Raw genomic sequence first — 25,278 nt, 5'->3', positions numbered from 1 at the left:
ACGGGGGTGCGCTTTTCCATTTATTTTTGGGGGTGGCTTTAATTTTTATTTTTTTATTTTTTTTATTTTTTTTCTTTTTTTTTTTTTTTTTTTTTTTTTTTTTTTTTTTTTACTATTCGTTGAATTTTGGTTCTTCTTCCTCGTCTTATTCAATTAGATAAATGGTCTATATTGGCATTTTTGTATCATGACTTGAATAATCAGGTACATACTTACACTGACTGCAGGTGATGCAAACGATGGTTGCGGAAATGGTTAAGATGCCGGAGCACGAGCCAAAAGCTTACGCTACTCAGCCCTTCGTCTGGACCCTAGGCGGTATTATAGGTTCCGCCATGGGAGGTTTTCTAGCCCAACCGGCGATATTCTATCCTTCGCTATTTCCCGCCGATGGCATCTTCGGAAGGTATCCTTATCTATTGCCAAACCTCGTGTCGGTCATCGTCATCGTGTTGGCTATTATACAGGGAATACTTTTCCTCGAGGAAACTAACCCGCGACACGGAAAGGCTACTCCTGGGTCCGTCTTCGAAGAGGACGACGATATCGTCGATGAGCGTACTCCGCTCCACCACCGTCCCAAGGATCGAAGATCATCTGCTCGGAGTCACTCGTGCGCCGCAAGCGATAGACCGGTATTTATCGAGGAAAGTCTTCCAGTGCCAGTCGAGCAGAACTTCGACCTGAGGAGATCGTCTTTTGGGACCGTGCGTTCGATCAAACTCCTTCCTAGCACCCCGAAGCAGAGCGAGGTGTTTAATGGCCGGCCCTTCAATTTTACCATCATAATGGTAACCGTTGCGCTCGTCCTGGTTTCATACCATCAGATGGCATTCAACACCCTTCTGCCTACGCACCTCTTAGATAGGCCAGCGGCAGCTCCAGGTCAACTTGATTTGATTGGTGGCTTGGGGTACACTGTCCACGACGTAGGAATCTACCTGTCGGTTAATGGGATCCTCGGTCTGTTCATTCAGGGGTTCATATTCCCGATTTTCGTAGACAAGATCGGAGTATGGAAGTCGTTTCTCATCAACATCGTTTTCTATCCTTTAGCATACGTGGTCATGCCTTTCTTATCTGCTTTACCTCCCTCGCTTGTATCCCCTGGAATTTATTTCTCCATGATCCTACAGAGCCTCTTCGGTATCATTGTTATTCCCTGCGCTCTCATTTTGTTGAAAGATGCCACGCCGTCTCCACTCGTGCTTGGGAAGGTCAACGGATTAGCTATGTCTGCTTGTTGTTTAGCTCGAACTATATCCCCGCCACTAGTAGGTATCATCTACAGTGCTGGTGGTTCCGCGGCTGCTTGGTTTAGCTGCTCTGGTGTTGCAGTAATTGGGATTGTACAGCTCCTCTGGGTACCAAGGAAGCACGTACGTAATATTGTGGTTAAGAACAGTACGATGGTGAGTAAAAGCCGACCGGATTTGCGAAATGAGGAAGCTGGAATATGTCCTGCCATATCGGAGTAATGCATTTTGAACATTATCATTTCCGCGAAGGAGTCGGATGCGCATACGATCTCCTTCTTTTTTACTTGCATAGCAACTAGATTATTAGGGTATTAGGTATAGATTGGCATATTTTCTAATATCTGTCATAATAAGGTCAAGTTAGGATTGAAAGGGGGTTAGGACTGCTACACACGAGGTAATGATATTATGATCTCATGCGTCGATAGATTGGATATTCGACGACCGCATTTATCGAATTTGGAGCAACAAGGTATATGATCTAGCGATAATTGCAGATATCAATTCAAGCATTTTCTCTTCTATGATGCTAAGGGCTGTTCTCAGTTGATCAGAACGAGGCATTGTTATTTTATAGCGACATGAAAAAAGATTTTTTTTATTCAATTGCAATACAGTAATTCGAGTCATGATTCGACATTAACTTGGCCATTAAATGAAAGGGGGAGAAAAAAGACCAAGGTGAAGATTAAAGAAAAAAAAACCGCGAGAAAGGAATTGCTGTACGTCAATGCCATCAAGGTATGTTAAGACTATAAAAAATGAATAAAAATATAAGGTACAAGAGGAATCTAACCTCTGAAGATGGACTCGCGGGGAATCGAACCCCGGACCACTCCCATGCTAAGGGAGTATTATACCACTAAACCACAAGCCCGTGTGATGATGGAACCGTGTGAGAGATGAATCTCAGCTGTTGAAATTTTGCTTCGTTGTATTTAATTATAGGACTAAAATTTGCAAGATGGGGCGACGATGGGGCTACGAATGGGGGCAGCCCTAATCAAACGCGATTGTAGACAAACCCACTTGCGTACGGGTTTGCGTTCTAGCCTTTTAGGTCAGGCGAATGCGATAAATAGCGTTTGGCGAATTATAAGTGATTTGTATGACGGTAGAGAAATTGTTCATTGTCGGGTTCAAACCCCTCTGGTATATATTGATCATAATCCTTGGTGCAAGCCGATGAGCTCTAAAGAGTGCTCAACCAAGAAAATGCCAGCTTCAGATATAGGGGACTTCAGGCGTCCGTATAACCCGGACGTGCAGGATCTCAGACAATGCTGCTTGTCATCCGCATTGAGGTCTGTGTCGCAGTTGGTAAAGTACCTAACCTAATATATATGATAAAAAAGAGTAAAATCTATAATTCGCTCCGTATGCCGCCCATCAGAAGCGCATCGACCTTCGACCCTTTCTTAAGAGGCTCATTGCCGCTTGGCATGCACAATAAGCAATTGGCGCCTCTAAGACTGCCAACCTTAGAACTTCGTTGGCCGCCCGTGCTGGCAGCAAGCAGATTTCCGTCTTTACCCACGGAGACGATTGCGCGATGGTACTCGGGCCGTGCCTTGTCCAAAACGAAGTCGTGTACGAGTGTTACGGGGACCCTCGTTAAGCCGGCCGGTGAGATACCCGACATCTGGTGGAGAGAAGGTAGGACGAAGAGATGGAATGTGACGATGGCAGAGGCCGGGTTGCCAGGTAGAGAAAATATGACTTTCGTGACTCGCTCGCCAGCGTTGTCCTTTACGGGGACGGTAGCAAACGTCGTTGGCTTACCCGGTTTCATTGCGACGCGGCCAAAATGGATTGTCCCGCCTAGTGACCTCTCGATTGTTGGCTTCAACAAGTCGAGCTCGCCCATTGAGACTCCCCCTGTAGTAATGATGAAATCAACGCGCCGTAATGCGTCTCTTAGTGTCTCTTCTAGGGTACCGGGTTTATCTGCTGTAATCCCTAGGTCAACAACCTCGTACCCACACTCCTTCGCCGCAGTCATCAAAGTGATCCGGTTGGTATCGCGTACTTCTCCCAGCCGCAAATCGCCAGGCCGATCGTGCTGGACGATTTCGTCCCCAGTGGATAATACCCCTATGACCGGCTTACGGTAAGCCTTCACTTCGGCAACCCCGACAGCAGCAAGGAGGCCTATTTCTCCACCAACTGCCGAGATCTGCTCGCCCTTGCTGAGGATAACTGTCCCTGTCTTGATATCGCTGCCAACCTCTCGAATATTCTCCCCTTCTTGTACGTTATCGGCGAGGATCTCTACCTCCTTCTCTTCCTTACCATCGTCAGTCATGGTCTTCAGAATTGTATCCTCTACCATAATAACGGAAGTGGCCCCTGGAGGAAGTGGTGCCCCGGTAGTGATCCTGGCAATTTCTCCTTCCTTCAATGGCTCAACCTCTCCCGGCGAGGCATGAGATACGGAGACGACGGGGAAGACGCCTTTCAAGTTTCCATCGCTAGGCACAACCACTGCATAACCGTCGACGATACTCGCTCTGAAAGCAGGGACATTTTCCCTCGCTTGCACATCTTCGGCTAATACATGGCCAGGTAACGATCTGTCGACCTTCAACGTGACGACTTCTGGCAATGGTGTGTGGTCTTTAATCTTGCTGAGGGCATTGTCAACCGAGAGCATCGGATAGGGGGATTCTCTGTTCCTACGGCTAGGGCCAAGGCTGGGATCGTTTGAAAGTGGATTCGTGCTAGGCGCCGTATGCCTAACTAAATGACCATGACCGTGGCTATGCTCGTGTCCATGACTATGGCTAGGCGGATGGTTATTCCCGTGGTCATGACGATGATGATCGTGGGAATGTGAATGGCCTCCACTGGATTTTATGCCGGCTTCTGCCTCAAGCTTCTTGATCCCACCTACATGTAATGATCTAGAATCCATTCCCGCAGCCTGGAGACATGCGTGCGGTAGTGTCTTTAAAACTGCCTGTAAATTTTCTCGGGCTCCTTTTGGAGATCCCGGAAGGGTTATGATGATTGATCGGTTCCTGACACCTGCAACCGGACGAGACATCATGGCGACTTATATGGTCAGTTGGTGATTTTATGATATGTTCCAGGGCTTGTATACTAACACGGAGTGACGTTTAAAGAAGCCGCCAACATGCCATGAACAAGTCCAGGCGCGGGTTTATGAATCAGGGCCGAAACAGCCTGAATTCAGTTAGCCAAACTGCTACATTTCTTGAATATAGAATACACTGGACTTATATCATTTACCTCTGGTGTATTGTCTGCCACCGCAAAGCCCGTTCCGCCAGTAGTAAGTATGAGATTAAAAGTTTCGGCGGCCACATCTGTCCATAGCATAAGTTGTTGTTGAATCTGAGTGGCAACATCAGGAACAATCTTAGTATCAACGAGCTCCCAACGCCCATCCCCTTCCTCTTCAAGGACGCTGCTTAGGACTGCCTGAGAAGCATCTGTTGATGGGTCCCTAGCCGCTGTCGTAGAGACGATGAGTAATGCGACCCTTAAGGTAGAATTAGACATAGTTTCAGTGGACTGATTCAATAATTGTAAAATTCGATTACGATTTGAATCCAACTATAACTTAAGGAAATCTTTGAGTTTATTTCAATGGCTGCTGAATTGAATTATATAAAATGAAAATTCTTGGTGTAAGTGAATCATGGACCTGTATTGTGTATGAGAGAGAAGCATCATTGGTACAGTGCAAATGCGGGGCCAGAATATGTCAGCTTTCAGTCAGTTAAACAGCTCATCTTCCATCGAGAGAAGCGGGAGCTTGGAATCATTTTGGAAGTTTATGAAATATAGTGCAATTATAAATCTCTATGAACTGCTTCATAAATAAAATCTTAACATATACATACTTGGTAACTACCTCATATGAGTCTGTGACTTCCACAGGTAATATAACAGTCGTTATTTCATGAATTATGTCATACAGTTTCCACTGTAAATTGTTCCCGTTGCACTGTACCATAGCATTAAAGCTTAAAGTGTACCTAAGACTGGTTGGCTTGAAAATCCCCACATAACTCCGATAAGATAAAGCTTCTCCTAACAACGGAAATTTTACCTATTTCGTAGCTTCTCGACCTGAATCTTCACTTATCTTTTCCGCGCACGCGATTATCACGTGTTAGAGCGTATCCCGACTGTACTTGTGCTCCTATAACACCAGGCAATTCTGAGAGCCCTGAAAGTGGATGGCTTCTTAAGAAACAATGGTCCGAATCAAGGAGCGTTACCTCCTAGTCAAGATCCTCTACCCGAATGAACTTGGCGGTCGCTCTGATATCCCTGATGTTGTAGTTATCAACCAGCCTACGACCGACCAGCTCAACCCCGCAGGTCTCCTTAGAGGCATACGTGCTGAGGTTGCTAGTTTGTTTGGAGACTACGGCTCGGGGCTTATCGAAGGCGGAAACTTGGGAGGTGAGTCAGCAAGTGTGAACTCGTCGCGACTTATACACAGCTCACGTTGGCGTTACTAGTTAAATACTTCTCTCACGCCACCTCTACCTTTATTTTGCGCATTTCGCGATCATCATATCGCCTCGTCTGGGCCGCTCTCACCTTCATGAGCAGTGTTCCGGTTAAGAATGGGAAACCATGCGTCTTCCGTGTTGTCCACGTAAGCGGTACTATGCGTAAAGCCGAGGAAGAAGCTATCCGTCGCGCTCGAAATCTCATTTTTGCGGCGGAGAACGGCCACAAAGAAAAGGCTAGAGATTCCTTTAGTAATATGTTCGGAGAATTTGAACTACCGCAACGTGAAATTGCCATGACAGACTTACTAGACGTTGGAGATGATGGTAGCGACGTAGAGATGGGGGAACTAAGTGACGGTTGAGAGGACATCACTGCTTTTTGCGAACTACCTTAATCCCGCTATCGCCTGTTGGTGGCGGCATTCCGTCGAATTCGTCATCGTCATCATCTGGGATCAGGTCTGGTGTGGTAGTTCCCGTATCGCCCTCCATTCCTCTGCGCTGCTCTTCCCACTCCTTATCCTCTGCTGCATCATATGCATCTTTCGCGTCAACCCATCTCTCTTGGATGTCCTGGACTTCCATCATCGATCCTTCGTTGCGCATTGCAACCTGCCAGACGGAGTCATTTGCGCCCTCCGCGCCGCCGAAAACATAACCACTCGCTCTATCGATAACCCGCAAAAGATGCGTCATGCTCTTCTTATTTTCAACAGCAAGAACTTCGAAACGAACCAGAGCAAAGCTCTCAACTAGGTTGGCGACAGCTTCGTTTAGTCTACGGAACTTATCACTGCGCATTGCAGGCGATTCCTCTTCAAGGACCGTCATAAGGTACGAGAGGTCTTGTACTTCGGTATAATAATCGAGGTTGAAGGGCAGCGGGTCGTAGGACGAGACTTTATCGATCTTGGTAAGAACGTTTATATGAGGAAGATCCATCTGGAGCATGGCGCGAAGGGTTAGTAGTAGGTTGGATATGTAAAGGGAAGGTTGAGTAAGGCAGAAGCTATCGGAAAGATGGACGGCGACAAGCTACGGTTTGTTAGTTGCTTGGATCTAGGAAAACATGGTTACTGCAAGTGCGTACTCGGTAGCCCAACTTTTGGAGCTTGAAGAAAACATTCCGGAGTGAGTTATGATGCGTATATAGCTCAACTTGGCCGGGACAGTCAAAAAGAATATATGATTCTCCCAACTCCTTCAGTCCATTCTCAAGCCACTCCATGTTGTTCTCAAGCTCTTCAAACGCGTATAATATACCGCCATTTGGTCCAAGCTGGTCATCTTTCATGATATCTTCGAGGGTAATTAAGTCGCGAATATCTAAGGCACAGGGATAGCTCGTGTGGTCGTTGGCAGGATCTAAGTTCACAACAGAGCATTCACGTCCTATTGCGCTCATGAACTGGTGCACTGTGAGAGGTAGTTAGAGAACCCGAGTACTCAACAAGGAAATCATGAAATAGCTAGTTGGAGTAGCTTACTGCCATCGCAATAAGTGCTCTTTCCCGAGCCTGGACTCCCCAAGACGAGTTGTGCGAAGGGCATATTGTGCTTTTGTGCAAAAGCGTAGTATTACGGAGCCGAGGAGTGTAAGTTGTAGGAGAGTGAAGAAATGGGCGACGGGAATGCAGGCTGAAGATGGTAAAAGGGAAGCTACAATTGCCCCTCCATCCCACTTCGACGAGCTTCGGGGAAAATTAAAGTGGATAACGATAAAGTGGGACCAAGCTTGTCTTATCACTGGGGTAATTCGTACCCCTGTAAAGTCCTAACGTATTGATATTTACTTTGACGATTCTCGATTGGTATTTCATCACCTATTCAGTAGAGAGCTTCATTCTCTATATATTACCGCGTAAAAGTTCCCAAGGCATCATGGCACCACCAGGTACGTTACTTATCTCCTACTACACAAATTAGATTGATTCTCAACCCATCTGGTCGGCAAATAAACTAACAAACGCGAAAACAGCAACGCAGTTCGAGCTCGCGCAACCGCCCAACGACGCCATCTCGGCGCTCGCCTTTTCGCCAGACTCGCCGTCGCGCTTGCTAGCTTCTTCCTGGGACAAGAATATCTACCTATACGACACGCTCCAGAACGGCGATGACGGAAGCCACGGGACCCTGCTACGAACGTTTGAGAACCGCGCGCCGGTGTTGGACGTGTGTTTTGGGAGAGATGGTAACGAGGCTTTCAGTGCCGGCATGGATTGGCAGGTCCGGCGCATCGACCTCGACAGCGGCGAACAGACTACCTTAAGCAAGCATGCCGCGCCTGTGCGGAGGGTCGTATATAACAAAGAACACTGTAAGCTCCCCTGCTTGGAAAGGGAAATCATCAGAAGGTGTCGTTAGACTAACCCATTGCAGCTCTACTCTTATCCGCCTCCTGGGACAGTACCCTACACGTTCACGACCCATCGAACCCCTCCCTCTCCCCCTTAATTGTCCCTCTCCCTGGCAAGCCGCACGCCATGGCCGCTAGCCCGTCCAAGGTGATCGTAGCCATGACATCGCGACTAGTGCACATCTACGACCTATCCGCCCTCTCCAGCGCGCTGGCCTCGCAATCCGGAGAACCGCCGCAGCCATGGCAACAGCGCGAGTCGTCCCTAAAATTTCTGACGCGCGCCGTAGCTGCCATGCCCTCAGATGCCGGATACGCGACGTCGTCGATCGAGGGGCGCGTGGCGGTAGAATGGTTCGACGCGAGCGCCGAGTCGCAAGCCCGCAAGTACGCCTTCAAATGCCACCGCACAGCGCAGCCGCAAGCCGACGGCAGCAGCACCGATGTCGTTTACCCGGTCAACTCACTCGCCTTCCACCCCGTCCACGGCAGTACTTTTGCCAGCGGCGGGGGCGATGCCACCGTTGCCCTATGGGATGCCGAGGCCAAGCGCCGCATGAAAGTGTACCAGAAGTTCGCAGACAGCGTCGCAGCCCTCGCCTTCAGCTCCGACGGGCGGTATCTCGCCGTCGGCGTGTGTCCCGGTTTCGAGACGGGTATGGAAGACTACAGCGGCGAGGGTCGTACCAAGATTTTTGTAAGAGAGCTCGGCGAGAACGAAGCCTTACCTAAGGGTAAGGGCAAGTAGACAAGTAATAACAGGCCAACCGAAAAATTGGAAGAGTTGCAACGACGTATAGCTGTATCATCTATCTACCAAGAACTTTCTAGGGACCCGGAGCTGGCTGGCGTTAAGAGCGGAAGGGAACTTTGAATTCTATAAAATGCAATTTTCTATATTTTCAAGATCATACAAGTTCTTGGGTGATCACGATTATCTTCTGGGCTTGGCTGGCATCCGTTCCAAGAATAACATTGCCAGGCTACCTAGAGTACTTCACCGTGACATTGCTTCCGATCATTTTAAAAATATGCTCTAATATGCCACTAATTCCTCAATTTGACAATACAGTAACTGATGCGTCGTACATTAGGTACCTAGGTAGGCACGAATATAAAAGCTGATATAAAGCCAATCCACCTATCTGCCATAGGCATAGCCAGTTGTTTCAACATTTAGATCCCTTTGAATCGAGTAAAATCGAAGTGCTTACAGGGTATAACATGGCCAGATGTAGACGCCCATCTATTAACCCGGTCTGCTGTCCCCAAGTTCCGGAGATCCCGGCCCGGTCTCCTTCTCTATGCCGCCAAGAACAAAAATGGCCGAATCCATAGCGCTAGACTCTCGGCTCCGGGAGCTATTAGGTGTACCTGCATAGCTATCTTTTTCAAGCACTTCATCCTCGTCGATCTCACTCTCATTATACGTTAAAGGTATAGTCATTACTTCTTGATCTGCTTCGTATCCTTCTTCATGCTCGTATGCTTCGTCCCCCGGCTTTGACTGCTTGATATAATGCATCTCTGATCTCCGATACCCTACGTTAGCAATAAAATGCGGCCCGCTGCTTTCCTTCAAATATCGTCCAAAATTCTCGAAATCCGAATGTTTTCTTTTCCGTGGCGTCAAAGTTTTATACGAGAACATATCTTGGTTTTGACGAGTTAAGAAAGTAGGCTTGGTCAGCATGCTAGGAGAGATAGCTCCCTGGTTTTCTAGAGTGGTAGATTTCCGGTGTCGCGGTCCCAACTCCTCTACAAAGTTTTTCTTGGTAGGCCAGACGTCTTTTGCTATGCCACGCCGGTTTTTTATCTCACGTTGAGTCGGTGTTGAATGTTGGACCTTCGAGCCACTGAGTCTTGATCCACGCACGTCGTCTTTATTGGCAACCTCGCTTTCTAGTTGGAGTTTGCCCATACCCGGAAGTAAATCGGGTCTTCTTTGCTTGTGCGTACCGGTCATAAAGAACAAGAAGCTCGGTCTAGCTTCATCCCCTGAGAATCCATCGCCTGCTCGCCAGGGTGGTTCTGGTTGACCACGAGGCTTGAGGGAGCGAAATTTATCATTTCCTTTATCTGTCCTCAGTCGAAATGCACCCTTTCGCTCATATGTCACTTGCCCGCCGTTTTCATTGTATTCCACTTGCCCAGTCAGCGGCAGCTGCGGTATAGTCACTCCCTGGGACTTCTTAGTGCTCCCAGTCCTTTTGATTGTCGGCTTGGTGAATGGCGTATCATCGTCGTCTACCCTCTGCCTCTTTCGCGACTCAGCACCGTCAGGATAAGATGTTCCTCGCTTTCTAGATCGATGATTTGCACTATTTGTCCGCTTAGGGGTTTGAATTCCCTTATGATGCACTCTTAATACTTCATCGTTACGAGGACGGTATAAATCATCTCTATGACTTAGCGCGGTCGGGCTACTCCTCCTATTATCGTGCAGGTTAGACTTTCTCGAAAGACGTTATTTTACCTATTATGATTTGGGAAAAAATATAGGCTTTGAGTAAAAGGTGTTAAGACGTCGTACTGTACCTTGATAATCGACGCCCCAGGATATCTCCAGGGGCAGATACGACGGATCTTCTCCGTTTCACATTTGCGCGGATGGGAGAGGCTGGTATAACCCTTGTCCTGTCATTATCTAAACCTAGAACCTCATCCGGCCCAGGAGGGTGGTTGTCGTTAATATTTAGGGATCGAGTACGCTCTGGGAGGGCTGCGGTCTCTCCAACACTAATCAGGGATTGATAAACCATTGAACTAGTTAATATGGGATCCATGGACGACGGAATCGTAGGCAATTCGTCAAGCCGCATTGGCCCTTGTTCTGGAGCCATGATAACAACGGGGTTCAATCATATGGGTTTCGCAAGATCTTGTATGAAGTAGCCCGGTCCAGAAGACTTCGTATACACTAGCCGTATTATAATTATTTGGAGTAGAGGTGAGATGGAAAGCTCTTGTATGTGTTACAAAATAAACGTAGGAGTCGTCTAAGAATTTCCTATGCATTTTGTGGACGATGAGGCCTTGGAAGGAGGAACAGAGAAAATGTGATAACTTAATTACCTCCTATGAGGTTAGGAGGTACCTAATGAACTTTAACTTGCAAAGGTAGGAGCAGTATAGGTGCTACTTCCCCCTTAACGCCCTAGGGCCAAGTCTTACCAGGTACATGTAACTTCCAGATAGGAAAATTCGAACTATCTTATGTAATTCCTCATGCTTATACTTAATTGAATTAGTCTAGGTAGTTTATATCAACAAATTAGAGGGCTTGCTCGTTTTTTCCGTTGCCGTGCCTGGATGATATCAGTAAGGGCTTGACTACATCTCTTACAGTCTAGATGTTAACTTCTATAGCGTTACCATCTTATCCTTCGATTGAAAGGGGGTTAACTCTCCATCTTCTGCATAGAACTTCTTGATATATAAAATCCTTCAGACGGCTCAAAACATAGCTGCAGCTGCAAATAATATTTTGGAAATACTCGCAACTATTAATGTCATACTGATTTTACTTGAGGAGTTATTAGTAATAGGGCTTCCGATTCTGGATGGCGAGCGCTGCGTAAGTAACATCCCTATTCTACTCTTTCCTGTCCAAAGTGACTTTGACTTATATATATTCGTTCTACGTCATAAAAACATATTTGTATATGCCTTCTTGCATTCATCATACAGTAAGCCCGCCAAACTATCTATATAAAATGTAAGTTGAAATCTTACCATTCCTTCTAGAGAAGAGTGAAGACATACTCTCTGTATCCCCATAGCCCATCGCCCAAAGCCATGCTAAGTTTCGATACGGAACATTGCCTTTCAGCAAGAGGATACATCCCAACAATTCCCCACATGTTCCTATCAGTTTAAGAGCCAGGTAGCCATGATTCAATAATACTTGTAGGTGAGCCACTTCCAAACATCCGAGAACGCGCGAGTACTCTACTCTCCGGCTTTCTTCGGTGTGATGGGCTTCGGCTCGTTGACGTAGTCCGTTGTACCTCCCATGTTCAGCACCCACACTTTGCCTGGGTGATCAGGCAGCTGGGGGCCATACAAGAACGAACTGGGGAAACCGAGTTCGAAGGGAACAGCGCTTTCGATTTCCCTGATATCTTCGTCATCAAGAATCAATGTGAGAGCCTCGATGTTGGCTTTTAGATGCTCCTTAGTCCTTGTGCCGATGATCGGGAAGACGTACGGCGCTTTATGCATGACGTACGCTTGAGCCACACTAGTAATGATGGTGTTCCTGCGTATAGCTACCGATTCGAGGGCCCTGCTGACCCTGATTTCCGTCTCAGTGATATCACCAGCGCGCCCAATGCTCTTCCTCTGGCGCTGCTCTTCCGTTTTGAACTTGCCTCCGCCAAGCGCACCCCACGGAGCAAGGCTCATCCCCTCGGCCTTGGTCATGGCGATGATTTCTCGCTCAAAGTCACGCGAGGCGGCCGACCATCGACCTTGATAAACGCTGAATTGGCGTAATCCATGATTGCGAGCGTACTCATTGGCTTTGCTCACAACCCAGGCCGGTGTATCGCTAATTCCGAGATAGAGGACCTTCCCTGCTAGCACGAGACGGTTAAGCGACTGCATGAGTTCGGGAATTGATGTGCTGCCGTCCCACCAATGAACATAGAGCTGTATCTCGGTGTCAGTAGGCCTTACATAGCAATGATATAAGTAGATGTATAATACCAAGTCGATATAGTCCGTCTGTAGCTTTTTCAAACTCTCATTGACAGACACGTGTAAGCTCTTGGTCCCATTGCCTTGACTATTGATTATGATTTCTTCACAGTCCGTTTTGTAGCTAGTGCTATATTTGGTAGCGATCACTACAACCAACATCTATCAGTTTACCCGTTTGTACTTGGTATGCTTATATAGTAAATTAGTTAAAACACGGAATGAAGTGATTAACATACCCATCTGGTCACGGACACCACGCTTCTTCATCCACTCTCCAATCCACTTTTCAGACTGCTCGGCTTGGTAGTTGTTGGCAGTATCTATAAAATTGCCGCCCTGCTCGTAGAAGAAGTCGAGGATTTCTTCCGTGGTCTTTTGGTCGCAAGCACCCATCTGATCAGCCCAAGCCACACCGAAATTCATAGCCCCCAGACACAGGGGGCTAACTCGGACATTGGCCGTTGGGGATAGGATGCGGTAACGAGCCAGAGGGCTTTTTGGTGGCGGCGCCATTACCATTGCCGACATGTTGATAAAAGGTTTTATAGAAAAATGATATATGTGAATGCTTAGGGAAACAGAAATGAGGACGGTGACGACTTCCCGTTGGGAGATTATATTTAAGTAGGTAAACTTTAAGATGAAGCACCTGACCAGTCAAGTGAAGTAATACGTCTAAGTTGCACCTGCTCAAGATCTAATCAGATGATGTTATGGGGCTATGGGCCTTCAACATGTAAAAAGAGCAGGAACTTAGCAGCCCTTTTATGTAGGTACTTACTACCTTCATCATAACTCTTCCCCCATATGTTCGACATAGATAACTATACTACTCTAAGTTATCAACCAGCATGTCTATACGATTTCCGATTGCTAAGGCATTACGAATTCATAACCCACCCCTTTTATTTCCGCGTGGATTTATTCTCCATGCAAAGGTACCTTACATGTACCTCACGAATATAAAGACGAGGTAAGTATAGACGTCATGCTGCTACTGCCTACATGCAGGATACTTATCTGTCGCTGGATTTTGGTGTTTGATATGTCCGCAACGTCCGAGCAAGACGTGTCTTAAAGGAGACAATTTCTAAGTCTGGCTGGTAGTATGCATCGTTATTGGCTGGTTTTTGAATGCCGACTTTAGCGTGCCAAGACTTGTAATGCCCTATTCAGGTAACGGTCAACTTCTATGAGGTCCAGATGTCACCGTGAACACCAAAAATCCATATTTCCAGTTGCAATGAAGAAACAAATACTGGTTCCATCTCGTTTAATCCTACTAGCGGAGTTCTCTTATATTCCGGCGAAGAGTCAAACGGGTTCCTCGCGGACACCGAGGGTAAAGTATACTCGTGATAACTTCGCATATAAATAAATATCTAGGGTTACATCTCCTATTGTGGTCAACAGCAAAGCCTCTTGCATTAGAATAAGAAGCACTACTACGTATGTCTAGCTGCCTGAATATAAGTTCCGGATGCAAGGTCTACGTCAATTACTGCGCTTGCTTACGCCGAGAGGCTCGAGTGTCACAAATCGTGTGTATAGGTGAGACGATCTAAAGAACCCACAGGAAGAATACGCAGTCGTACAATAAGGCTGTCCTACCATCTAAGCTCAACAAGTACTTCAAAACCTACTTAGCTCATAGAGATATCGGAGACGAAGTAAAAAAAGGGGTTGAAGCTCGATAATAAGTGTAGTTCTGTGTCTTTAACTACGCTACATCTGACTACTTAGTGGGCAAGAAAACATGAGCATGCACACCATTCAGCTAATCCACTTAGTAGTTTACGCAGTGACCTTTGCTTTTCGTAAAAACTCTGACATATATACATATCCATGAAGCACACTTAGTGCAAGAGGCTAGCATGCCCAAGCACCCACGTGCCCGTCGCGACGCCCCTCGACTAGGTAGCCATCCTTGATGCGAACGTGCTCCACAATAGCCGGTGCCCTTCTTCCGTCCGCTTCCGTGATACCCGCGCCGCAGTCCCACTGCCGCGACTCCATCTTATCGTAGACCTTGACAACGTCTTCGCCCGCCGCACTTACGATGCGTCGGTTGTCGAACATCATACTTGTGACTGGGTTGTCGTACGCGTAGGCATCAAATATGGAGCCTGTACGTAGGTCCCATATCTATAAAGCGGCATGTTAGTATGATAAAGATTAAAAGGGCTGTTCTTTGAAGAGAAAAGACTTACCCGTATGCTTCGGTCCAGACTACCCGTCACAAGATGTACATCGTCAAACTGCAAGCATGTCACCGGTCCAGTGTGTCCAACGAGGCTGCGGTGAACCTGTCCACTTCTCAAATCCCATAGTCTAACCATGCCATCGGCGGTACCACAGGCTAGAGCGGACTCGAAGACTTGCAACGCACCCACAAAATCAGCTGACGCTGTTGGTGGCCGCCCGGTTTGTCTCCAGGTCCCCTCGCCCGTGCCGATAGAAACGGAAGCCTGAGCTGCTGCCCACATCACATCAAGGGTTTGTACGCATCGTCCTTTCACCAGATCCCATTGGCGGAGTGTCTTATCCGACGATCCAGAAACGAGGGTATTGCCCCGGAAGTGAAGAGTAGTAATCTCATCTACATGGGATTCCAGAGTAAAGAGTGGACAATCTGCCATACTGCCCTCGGGCGGGTCTACTGGTTGGTCATCGGGATTCTCAAAAGCCATGCCGTCGTCATCTTCGTCGTCCCTACCAAATTGACTGCCTTGCGGATCGTAATGTGACTTACTCAAGTCCCATAATCGGATAGTGGCATCCATAGAACCCGTAGCAAGGATATTGTCTTCTACTTGCAGTGCCCGTACCGGTGCGGTATGGCCTTCAAGAAATCCAATACAGCGTCCAGCATTCAAATCCCATACCCTAACCGAGTCATCCATAGAGGCTGTAACGAGGGTGCCAAAAGGTACATCGAAGTCTAACGTCGTGATATCATCGGCGTGAGCCTTAATTTCCCGGATCATAAAACCTGGTTCGAAGTGCTCGTGCAATATAGGCATTGACTTTCGCTTCATGGTCTTGTGTTTCTTTTTGGATGGGGTAGAAGGAAGCTTCTCGTATATAGATTTTGACATAAATTCATCTGTATCTTGATCCGTTACTAAGTCGTCATCGTCTGATTTGTTTGGTGTGTCGACAGCAGCAGCTATCGACTCGGCTTCGTCAAAGAGGGTCTGAGCGTCTTCTATCCGACCCTCCATATCCACAACTATGTTCTGCGTCAGCACGGGCTTAGAAGCACGTTGGTGGGGGATCACCTACTATCATGTTCCAAAAGTGCTTCTTCTTGCTCTAAACCTGCTAACCTCTCAAGAATGATGCGCCTCATTCCAGCTAGATTAGCGATCTTGTTATCAATCTCGCGGATCTCACAGCTTGCCATATTCTTCCGAATACTAAGCATCTCAAGCTCATGCATAAGCGATGACCTGTCTTTCTTTAGCTTGTGGAGGTGGTTTGGGTTATCTGGAGTTGTCGGGCTCTCTTCGAGCATTTTTCTCCCTCTCGAGACTTTTCTCCTGTGCTTTTTGCCCTCGTGTGTCAACTCAGGAAAAGTCGCTTGGAAGCCTTGAAATAAGGAATAGGCATTTTCATTTTCGGGTAAATTTTTAAGCATGTCGTCGGGCAGGTGTGCTAAGGCGCGGGATTGGATTTCAGCGGTAGAGAACTTGGAGCGAACCAAGTCAGTCGGCGTCGTCCGAGCCATGGTGAACATGCCTCGTTGGATGCCGGGCTTCCTCAGCTGCTTATGAACTTGAGCCATGGCGTTGTGGTAATGGTTCCCAGCCTGATCGGACCCGGGACCTACTAAATGGCTCGCCGTTGTCGTCACCTTTCTTGTGAAGGCCTCGAGTCCTCGCGACTATGTGCGAAGTTAGTCCTCACGTGCGCATTACAAAGATAAGCGGTCAGTAGGGTACCGAGAGTATCGAATCTTCACCCGGCGGGGTGTCATCACGAATGGCATTGTTCGGGTCTGAATCGGCCATGCGCGGAGTCTATGGAATTTGTACTGAAGCCGGAGAAGTCGTGTGCGGTCGCACGGTGCAAATGCCACACATTTAAGGTAGCATACAGGAGGGTTTTTTTTTTCCGACAAGTATTAAATGGATCTCTCACAGAGCTACTTGGTAGTCCGACATGAGGAGTAGGGCAGTTATCTAATAAGATAGGTTGGTAGGTACGGAAAATATTCGATGGCCCAAATTAAAAGCAAGGCATTGACAAGGCTAACGAAGACGGACGAATGTACCTTTTCCCGCAGTGGACGTTCTAAAAATTTTAGCTTGAGCCCTCGGCATGAGCTGTGCTTGCGCGACCCACATCGCCGGATAAGATTTGTTGCAGACGCCGCATCTACGGAAAGAGCAGATGGATGTCTTTCGCCTTGCACCTCATTTGTCTGGTAGATGGTAGACCTAACCCAGCTTACGTACAACATAGGGCACCTAGTGCGTAGGAGGTAGACTTGTATCTCTGGAATCTCTAGCGTTATCAAACCCGCGCCGTACCGGGCTAAACCATACAAGGGCAGAGGGAGGGGTTACACTAAGAAGGAATAAGGTTTGCGCGCCGCAACCATCACTCTACTCTTTCTTAGCTTACAATGCCGGGTGCGACACTGCATACCCAGCTACCCTGTAAATTATAGGGCAGTAGGTAGGGACGCCACCTACCTCATAAGTAAGCTGACTTGCATTCAGGAGCTTACAAAAAAAAAAAGGTACCAATTTGATACTGGCCGACTATCGGCCGTAACTGCGTATGTAGCAAACGAGACCATTGAGAGAAAGAAACTGCAGCCTCGTGAAATGATACATATCTCCTACTCCTTACATCTTGAATTGACTGTGAAACGTTGCCCACCACTTGCGCCTCACCCCGCTCGTAAGTGAGGAGGGTCTTTGTCCTCCAATACAAAAATCTGCTCGCCTATATCTTCTGAGTGTGCAACGATTTCTCCGTCTACTTTTGACTGTTATACACAAGCCAGTACTACCCGTTGAACCAGAATAGTGACGATGGATACCATCATTGACATCAAGGATGCCTCTAAGGCGCTTGATCTATCCAACATTCGCTTTCAGTTGATGTGCGCGCAACTCTTCCTTCCCTCCACCCTCCACCCTCCACCCTCCACCCTCATAGTGGGATAAGCGCATTGCTAACAACTCATTAGTCGACTAGAGGATACGATCACTTTCCACCTGATCGAACGAGTCCAGTTCCCGCTCAACAAGACCATCTACATCCCCGGAGCAATAGAGATTGGTCAGGATAGTAAGCTCAGCTTCATGGATTGGTACTTGAAAGAGCAAGAGAAACTACAGTCCCTGATCCGACGCTACGAGGCACCCGACGAGTACCCTTTCTTCCCCGATGCGCTACAGAAGCCCATATTGAAACCTCTCAACTACCCTAAGATTCTGCACCCGAATACGGTTAACGTCAACGAGAAGATCAAGAAGTTCTACACTGAACAGTTCTTGCCGGCCGTGTGCCCGGATTTCGGGCGCCCAGATCGCGGCGAGTCGGAAGAAAACTACGGTTCCTCTGCTACGTGCGACATCGCCTGTCTCCAGGCCCTCTCGCGAAGAATACACTTCGGTATGTTCGTAGCGGAATCGAAGTTCCAATCCGACCCTGAGACATACACTCGATTGATCAAGGCCGGTGACCGTGACGGAATCGGCGAGTCTATCACAAATGCAGCGGTCGAGAAGCAAGTTCTGGCGCGATTGGGACTAAAGGCGCGCACCTACGGCACGGATCCATCTACGAATGGTTCGGAGGATGATCGCAAGATTAATGTTGAAGCAGTGGTTTCCATGTACAGGGACTTTGTCATCCCGTTAACGAAAGAGGTCGAGGTGGAATATCTAATGCAGCGACTGAACTAGGCGAATCACGGAGCTAGACATAGAAGGCTAGATAAAAAGTCGTGGGTGGGTTATGTCTTATTGCGTTGATTTTCTTTTTACTTCAAGACGGAGGACTTAGATACTCCCCTATAGCCTTCGCGGCATCTGCGAATTTACTAGCTTCGATTAATATCATGAAGCCACGCGGCATGACACCCATCTCCTGGAAGGCTCGCTTGCTATCTGCGATAGCCTCACCGATCTTAGTATAATCGTAGCTACCACTAGCTACCGCGTGCTTTTGCAATACCTCGTCCTCCGGGTGGAAGTAAAACATTGTCGCATCTTGCTTTCCTTTCTTTCGTTTCCTCTCCTCGACGTCGAGTGTCGACTCGATCTCATGGTATGTCTTGGAAATAATGAGATAGTGCGAGAATTCGTAGGGCTCTTTGTCCTCCACTGCCGCCTCGACCTCGTCAATGAGCATGTTGTACATGGGCGGCGAAATCTCGGAGGGCATATTGATCAAGCGCTCCGAGAGCACAAGCCCTACATGATTTCCAGAGGATATTAAATCTGGGATTCCCGCTAGAGCTTCATTCGTCTTAGCTTTTTCGCAGATATACCTGGTAAGATCGGCGATCTGCTTCTTTTCGCGGTGTTCGTGCAGATTGAGCGCAGTGAGGAAAGCATACGCATCCGTCTCCTTACCGTCGACCTTGACTGTCGACCCAATTGTTGGTTGCGACAGGATTAGATCGGCAAGCCCCGAGATGTCGAAGAGAGTCGCGTCTACGTCGAAGAGTTGTCGCAACAGGGATTTCGTGCCGTGAAAGTCAATTTCAGGGTCGAAGTTGAACCATTCGAAGTCAACATTGACCATATCGAAATCCTAAAATTGAACTTGTCAGTCAACTTCTAAAACACCACAAGCCGCACTAATAAAGTGCTAGGAGTCTTCTACTCACGTCATCGTCAGAGCTGTCGCTATCTTCGACCATCTTGTCGGGCGCCTCAGCGGCACCGTCAGCTTCTCTCGCTCGTTTCTTTGCCATTTTTATCTTGCTGAATCGCGTAAATGAATACTACGATAGATCTGAAGAATCGGCCTAGCCCAATGCGCCCCGAGTTTCGCAATTTGATAATGAGAAATGAGAACCGGCTTCAGGCGGTGTACAAAATTATTCTGCCACCGTCCTGCCCCTCACTAGTCTTCTTTTGGTCTGATAAGATAAAAGATAAAGCTTATTTTCGATAAGGATCCTTGTCAGGTACTAGCCCACCAAGCAGTAAGAACCTTCGAACTTAAACTCCTAGGTCATAAAGAACTGAAGCTCTCATGTTTACCTTTATCACATTAGACACCTAAATATCTCTAGCCTATCGGAATTACCCATAGAAAACTCGTACATGTCTAAATTACTACCTACTGTCATCTTCTGATGATGTTATATATACGATGCATATGCATAGAGGAGTGTTTTCACTCAACCATAACGTCCGAAGCTTCTTTAAACGTTGAGCTTATTGCAGAAGTTTGTCATCTACCTGATATGTCACTGTATAGGTAGTTATTCCGATAATCAATTGGGGCCTGTAGTTCTAGTAAGGTTACTTACATGCATGTAGGTTGTCAATCAAGCGATATGCGTGCTCTAGTCATTGAATGAATGAGTTTGAATTCAGGCGCAGAGTAGAAGCAAAGTATCACCTTAATTTACCTAACGCAACTGCATGTGACAACTTTAATATATGGGTATTGAAGGCATACATACTGCGAGTCTTTAAGATACACTATCATTGTTTATTTTTATGTATTCTATAAAGTCAATATTACACAACTTGGTTTCGCGCCGCCACTAGGAACAGAGTCGAGATGGAGTTACATTATTGCCAATGTAAACTGGGATAAATCATAATAAGCTGCTCTACAAAGTGAGAAAAGAGTAAGCTTGTTACTGATTCAAGATCACAACTGCCGCCCGCCTTGGCGTAAAAGATCAGATTTAAACATCTTCGTCCATCCTCTAGAGAAGATAGTTTATAATATGTAAAAGTCACTAAGCGCTTCTCTTGATTTCCCTTTTCCCTTAGGTAGTCCAAGGTTTGTCAAAAATGTGTGTATGTGTATTTAGCCAATTCTATTAGTAAATGCCATACGTCTACGTCGCTCTATCTCGAGTCTCGACGGATCGATTAGCTCGATCGAAATGCAGACATGGCGTATTCGATCTCGCAGTTTTGCGTGATCACCATGAAAGCAGCATACGCTATGTATGTGTCGATGTCCCGATTGGTGCTCTCGAAACGTTCGTGCGTGGTTTGCTAGCGACTACTGCAGGGAACCGGCCAACCAGCTGTGGTATTTTGAACCACTTAGCCCTCTATTGGGTTGGGTGAAATATCGATATATCCAGCGGATCGATGCCCCTCGATAACGTGCAACCCGTCTCTTCACCTTTCTCCTGCCTATTATAGACTTCCTGTGACTGTCTCATTGGCTAGAAAATTTCCCGAAGCCTACTCGTCCATGTGGTATGCATGTCTATATAAAAACCCGGGGTAAAGGGCATGGTAGAAAGCCTTCTCAGCTCTAACGGTAGACATCGGTCCGCTCAGCCTGGCGCGATATAATAGGCCCATTCTGAAAAATTATGTCGTATGAGTAGTAGTCTTCTTACTAGAGTAGAAATGCAGGATGCGATTGCAATCGGGCCAGGCGTTGAAGCCATCAAGGCCATTGTGAACGGATGAAAGACTAATATATTACTAGTGGGTATAATTTCGTAGGACGCGTGTCCCCCAGTATGTGACCTTTCCAAGCCAATACAAGACCTGTACTCCGACCCAGGACCCGGTCCCCCTAAAACTCCATGACGCACAACTCCTTTGGCCCGGATGGGTCGACCCGATGGATGGGAAAAAACTAACAAGATTATCGAGAAGCGCAATTTGGTGAGGCGAATGAAACCCTGGCCGCGGTTCCAACGTAAATCCAATCAAGCCTATGCAGCCAATATGCTGTGCAGACTAACGAAGATGGTATATTTTCGAGCGTGCAAAATCGTAATCGCGCCTTGACATCTAATTCATTAAGTTAATGTCGTCGAGGGGAGGTATAAATAGTCCCCCGGTAAGGCCGTACGGTTACTAAAAGCCTGTCGAGTTTCTGGCGCAACATCATGAATATGACCGAATGGAGTGGACAATCCTGACTTGGGAGTGTCCACAGGTGTCAGTTGCATACCCAAGCCAACTACAGCATGTCCCGAACTCATTGACTTCCCATGCTTGGCCAATTTGCTCTCGTCCTCCATTCCAATATCCTCGTTGATCAGCTCTCGCCGAGCCATTTCGATATCGTGTCTCGCTTGCTTGATAGACTTAGCTTCCCACAGAGGAAGAATACGGTAGCCCAAGTTTTCCATAATACATCGTTCGGTGAAATTGATCTGCTCACACGTCCAGAGATTCTGGCCCCATGCGGAGCCATAGTATTGGGTAGATTCCTGTAAATCCTCCACAAATTTGTCCGCAATCACCAATGCAGCCAAAATTATAACCTCGGGGAGAACATTATCGATATGGACAGCCTGAACGGCACCGGACGGTAGGGTGTGGCGTTTGGGTCCGAGTTCGTTTGGTCTGTTTAAGGGGAAGGATATCCGCCAACTTCGAGAGAATCGAGAATTTAACGAGTCCAAGATGCAGACCGCCAATGCAATGATATCCATCGGTAGATTAGCACGTGCCAGTAGACCTTGTACTATTGGAATAGACGGTGTCATAAACGAAGCTCCAGGAGGTAGCATTCTTGCTAGGTGAGCGGCGGGGCCTAACGGGAGGAATTAGTTGAAGCATATTTTTGTCGGGGGCCGCCACTAACCTAAGAATTCTGGACTAACGCTCTCTTCATCGTCGGAAGTAATGCGAGGGCTTTGCGCGGCAGATGAATTTTTGGACGAGGGAGGAGGCGTAGGAAGATTGGATAGAGGTTTGTAAAATTGCCTGAAATACGTATCGTCGAACTCGAAGTCGTCGTCGTAGGTAGAAAAGCACCGGGAGTGACCCATCTTGGATATGACTTTAGGGCGAAGATATTTAAGGTCTTAGATACCTAACTAATAAACGGCGCCAAGGAACAAGGACTGCTCATGTTCGAACAAAACCTCAGGTAACTACTCCCTAGTACTAGAAGAATCACGCGCTCAAGCTATTTAGATAACGTGCTAAGTCTATTACCGTCAAACAGCGGGATCCAGGCCAGGTCAGATAGTTGAGGAAAGTGTCTTATATACGCGAGCAACACCGCTAACGAGTACAAGCACTTCGGATATTCGGCCAGATTCAGAGGAAAGGAACAGTAAAGTCAATTCCCGGAGATGCAGACGAATATAAAGACTTATATAGAATAAATAAATAAATAAATATTCGAAGAAGTAGGCGGATGAGGCGAGGGGGATGGAGCTTATTATGCAAAGGCAGCACGGGTCAGAAGCGAAGCCGAGCACCTGCAGGAAACCCGGTGCCTGTCCATCCATGTTAGTACGAGGTTAGGTACTCTACCCTAATGCATGCATAGCCATTATTGGTATTGCACTTATGATTTAGACCCGGTATGGTGCCTTCAACATTCATGTGAGAACTAGATGCTGTAGATACCCGAAGCAACAGATCCCAACGTCCGGGTTAAAAAGCTGGGGAGACTAATAATGTCATGAAGCTGAATCGTAAGTGCGGTAGCTAAAGCAAGCCGGTTCTTCTCATGGAAAAGTTAATAAAGAAAGCGTACAATTGTCAATACACGACAGCTCTAACTCGGTGATTATTCGGTTTGCCTTAGGTACGTGGTAGAGTACGAGGTTTGACAAAGTTGTCGGGTACGTAGGGAGGGGAGATCACGCAAGCGTCCTTGCAACTTGAAGATCTCCAATGCCGCTTTCCATTTTGACATGGGGTATTGGGGGCGTTTGAATATCGAAATAGCTTTGCTACCAGGCAAGTTGCTGCTAGGTAACTGATGTGTACGTTCCACGTTCAAGACCTAGTGTAGCTCCGGATTATTGAAGGATCAAACCGGTCTTTCTATCTCATACTGCTGAGTGTCATAAAAAGATGGCAGAATTTGCATCCCAGGGGCAAACCAAGTTGGTAGACTCGGTCGAGATCACCTATCTCATACCTCATCACCTCTAAGCCTCGTTCCTGTTTCGGATCAGGCCACCAAGCTCCCTAGCTGTTAGCGGACCCTGACCCTTGAATCGGTCAATGGGATAGCGCATTTGGTGTATTCGTCTATCGAATGTACTAAACAATGTCTAGTGCACCTACACAACTATGTAGGTACACTAGACAACTCCCCACAGCCGGTATAACACCACAGCTAAGGGAACATGGCACCAGAACTGTCGAGAACGGAACAAGCAGGGATCAAGATGATGGCGGCGATAGAGTGACATCGGCCAAGAATATCGGAGGCTTTTTTGGAGGGTTCGTTGGCGTATTGAGCCGAACTTCCAGCGGTGAGCCTTGTGCTGATATTGTAAATTTGTAACCTTTTGAGTTGACAAAGTATTATTTTGGCTGTTTGGCTGTTTGGGTCAGTTGAGCGGGGATTTGGGGGTTAATTCAGCCCCACATTAGAAGTACTTTCCGTATTACCTACTGCTACATAATACATGCGATACACTAACATAGTGCCTACAAGCTGTAAGCTACAGCACAACTCCTAGGTACCTAACTCGTCCTTAATATCCTGATTGCTTTAATCCTGATTTCATGTAAACTTCAACTTCCCCATATATAAGCCAAGTTCTGTGGCGCAGGACATCTCTTACTGTTTGGTACTTGATATACCAGTAGTTTGCTCTTAGCAATCCAAGTACTCATTGATAGGCACTACCTCTCGGCCAACCCTTACCTAGGTATCAACGCTTCAAAACTAGGATTATGAATATTACGACATCGTAACAACTTGGAATTATTCTATTAATACAACCCAAATAGCCTACTCTTTTACTTGCTATACTACAGTTACTCCATCCTAGTGTAATGTATGTATCGCACATCTTACAAGCAACTGAGCCGTTTAGATTTTAGATAGGTACCTAGGTAGTCGGCTACTCAGTACCAAGTCAACGCCAACACCAGCGCCAGCGCCAGCGCAACGGCCCTCCTTAGCGATGCATAAGCACGGTCACTAACCGCCCCTACACCGCCTTCCACAAAATATACCTAGGTGTACAACATTGGATAGATGTATACCTAGGTACCACCTTTGGTACGATGAGAGGTAGCATACATAACATACCTACCTCCGAAAAGTGACGTGTAGGGGAAACACAACAACGAATTTTATGTACACAATCGTCGGCGACTCCTCGGATTTAACATTCTCGGTCCATCCTTTCCATTCAAGCTTATCCTCACTATGTATTCAGTAACTAGTGGACCTATTCATTTCCATCGTACATAAGACCAGAATATGTATTTTTAGGGGTCTCGCTACGAGGTACCAGAGGTGGTAAGTGGATGACTGACGACGCTTATCGCCCAGATCCGATTGTCTAGTTTGCTCGTCA

At 47.0% G+C, this 25,278-nt stretch overlaps 11 protein-coding genes and 1 non-coding gene across 12 annotated transcripts in view; 4 read left to right on the top strand and 8 right to left on the bottom strand.

Moving 5' to 3' along the window:
• Positions 1-2,100, top strand: part of F4817DRAFT_336292 (MFS general substrate transporter) — a 3,233-nt gene extending 1,133 nt beyond the window's left edge. Inside the window, exon 3 of the mRNA XM_049303127.1 lies at positions 228-2,100. Coding sequence (XP_049159647.1) covers positions 228-1,478 — 1,251 coding nt within the window. The 3' untranslated portion in view covers positions 1,479-2,100. The remainder of the gene's footprint in view (positions 1-227) is intronic.
• Positions 2,065-2,136, bottom strand: F4817DRAFT_t83. The gene has a single exon. It is a non-coding gene; the product is annotated as a tRNA-Ala (tRNA).
• Positions 2,137-2,609: 473 nt separating this feature from the next.
• On the bottom strand, positions 2,610-4,954 carry F4817DRAFT_95911 (uncharacterized protein). The gene is made up of 3 exons (XM_049308092.1): positions 4,512-4,954; positions 4,367-4,445; positions 2,610-4,313 (listed from the first exon to the last, which is right to left on the bottom strand). Exons 1-3 carry the CDS (start codon positions 4,782-4,784, stop codon positions 2,623-2,625), a joined length of 2,043 nt encoding a protein of 680 aa, XP_049159646.1. The 5' UTR covers positions 4,785-4,954; the 3' UTR covers positions 2,610-2,622.
• A 531-nt stretch (positions 4,955-5,485) lies between these two features.
• F4817DRAFT_315450 (Rpp14 family protein) lies at positions 5,486-6,074 on the top strand (the record flags this gene model as incomplete). Its single annotated transcript, XM_049300543.1, has 3 exons — positions 5,486-5,696; positions 5,756-6,008; positions 6,062-6,074. The coding sequence occupies 3 exons, from the start codon at positions 5,486-5,488 to the stop codon at positions 6,072-6,074; spliced, it is 477 nt and encodes a 158-aa protein (XP_049159645.1).
• A 47-nt stretch (positions 6,075-6,121) lies between these two features.
• Positions 6,122-7,303, bottom strand: F4817DRAFT_315449 (uncharacterized protein; the record flags this gene model as incomplete). Its single annotated transcript, XM_049300542.1, has 3 exons — positions 6,122-6,787; positions 6,843-7,168; positions 7,240-7,303. The coding sequence occupies 3 exons, from the start codon at positions 7,301-7,303 to the stop codon at positions 6,122-6,124; spliced, it is 1,056 nt and encodes a 351-aa protein (XP_049159644.1).
• A 251-nt stretch (positions 7,304-7,554) lies between these two features.
• F4817DRAFT_336282 (mitotic checkpoint protein BUB3) lies at positions 7,555-9,283 on the top strand. Its single transcript, XM_049303126.1, has 3 exons — positions 7,555-7,646; positions 7,731-8,069; positions 8,132-9,283. The coding sequence occupies exons 1-3, from the start codon at positions 7,634-7,636 to the stop codon at positions 8,854-8,856; spliced, it is 1,077 nt and encodes a 358-aa protein (XP_049159643.1). The 5' UTR covers positions 7,555-7,633; the 3' UTR covers positions 8,857-9,283.
• Positions 9,284-9,293: 10 nt separating this feature from the next.
• F4817DRAFT_365096 (uncharacterized protein) lies at positions 9,294-10,951 on the bottom strand (the record flags this gene model as incomplete). Its single annotated transcript, XM_049306825.1, has 2 exons — positions 9,294-10,540; positions 10,647-10,951. The coding sequence occupies 2 exons, from the start codon at positions 10,949-10,951 to the stop codon at positions 9,358-9,360; spliced, it is 1,488 nt and encodes a 495-aa protein (XP_049159642.1). The 3' UTR covers positions 9,294-9,357.
• Positions 10,952-11,752: 801 nt separating this feature from the next.
• F4817DRAFT_336278 (norsolorinic acid reductase) lies at positions 11,753-13,886 on the bottom strand. Its single transcript, XM_049303125.1, has 4 exons — positions 13,049-13,886; positions 12,819-12,958; positions 11,874-12,761; positions 11,753-11,815 (listed from the first exon to the last, which is right to left on the bottom strand). Exons 1-3 carry the CDS (start codon positions 13,338-13,340, stop codon positions 12,060-12,062), a joined length of 1,134 nt encoding a protein of 377 aa, XP_049159641.1. The 5' UTR covers positions 13,341-13,886; the 3' UTR covers positions 11,753-11,815; positions 11,874-12,059.
• A 608-nt stretch (positions 13,887-14,494) lies between these two features.
• F4817DRAFT_336276 (mitochondrial division protein 1) lies at positions 14,495-17,396 on the bottom strand. The gene is made up of 5 exons (XM_049303124.1): positions 17,160-17,396; positions 16,757-17,108; positions 16,098-16,698; positions 15,023-16,044; positions 14,495-14,957 (listed from the first exon to the last, which is right to left on the bottom strand). Exons 2-5 carry the CDS (start codon positions 16,823-16,825, stop codon positions 14,682-14,684), a joined length of 1,968 nt encoding a protein of 655 aa, XP_049159640.1. The 5' UTR covers positions 16,826-17,108; positions 17,160-17,396; the 3' UTR covers positions 14,495-14,681.
• Positions 17,397-17,857: 461 nt separating this feature from the next.
• On the top strand, positions 17,858-18,736 carry F4817DRAFT_315444 (chorismate mutase; the record flags this gene model as incomplete). The annotated part of the gene is made up of 2 exons (XM_049300541.1): positions 17,858-17,928; positions 18,016-18,736. The coding sequence occupies 2 exons, from the start codon at positions 17,858-17,860 to the stop codon at positions 18,734-18,736; spliced, it is 792 nt and encodes a 263-aa protein (XP_049159639.1).
• A 41-nt stretch (positions 18,737-18,777) lies between these two features.
• F4817DRAFT_95806 (p21-C-terminal region-binding protein-domain-containing protein) lies at positions 18,778-19,857 on the bottom strand. The gene is made up of 2 exons (XM_049308090.1): positions 19,666-19,857; positions 18,778-19,589 (listed from the first exon to the last, which is right to left on the bottom strand). Exons 1-2 carry the CDS (start codon positions 19,750-19,752, stop codon positions 18,819-18,821), a joined length of 858 nt encoding a protein of 285 aa, XP_049159638.1. The 5' UTR covers positions 19,753-19,857; the 3' UTR covers positions 18,778-18,818.
• A 1,926-nt stretch (positions 19,858-21,783) lies between these two features.
• On the bottom strand, positions 21,784-22,867 carry F4817DRAFT_95791 (uncharacterized protein). Its single transcript, XM_049308089.1, has 2 exons — positions 22,584-22,867; positions 21,784-22,532 (listed from the first exon to the last, which is right to left on the bottom strand). The coding sequence occupies exons 1-2, from the start codon at positions 22,768-22,770 to the stop codon at positions 21,790-21,792; spliced, it is 930 nt and encodes a 309-aa protein (XP_049159637.1). The 5' UTR covers positions 22,771-22,867; the 3' UTR covers positions 21,784-21,789.
• Positions 22,868-25,278: the final 2,411 nt, after the last annotated feature.

This window comes from Daldinia loculata, assembly GCF_022478755.1.
Source record: "Daldinia loculata strain CBS 113971 unplaced genomic scaffold F4817scaffold_21, whole genome shotgun sequence".
NCBI classification, from domain to species: Eukaryota; Fungi; Ascomycota; class Sordariomycetes; order Xylariales; family Hypoxylaceae; genus Daldinia; species Daldinia loculata.
The sequence above is the reverse complement of the archived record's forward strand: the minus strand, read 5'-3'. Positions and strand labels throughout refer to the sequence as shown.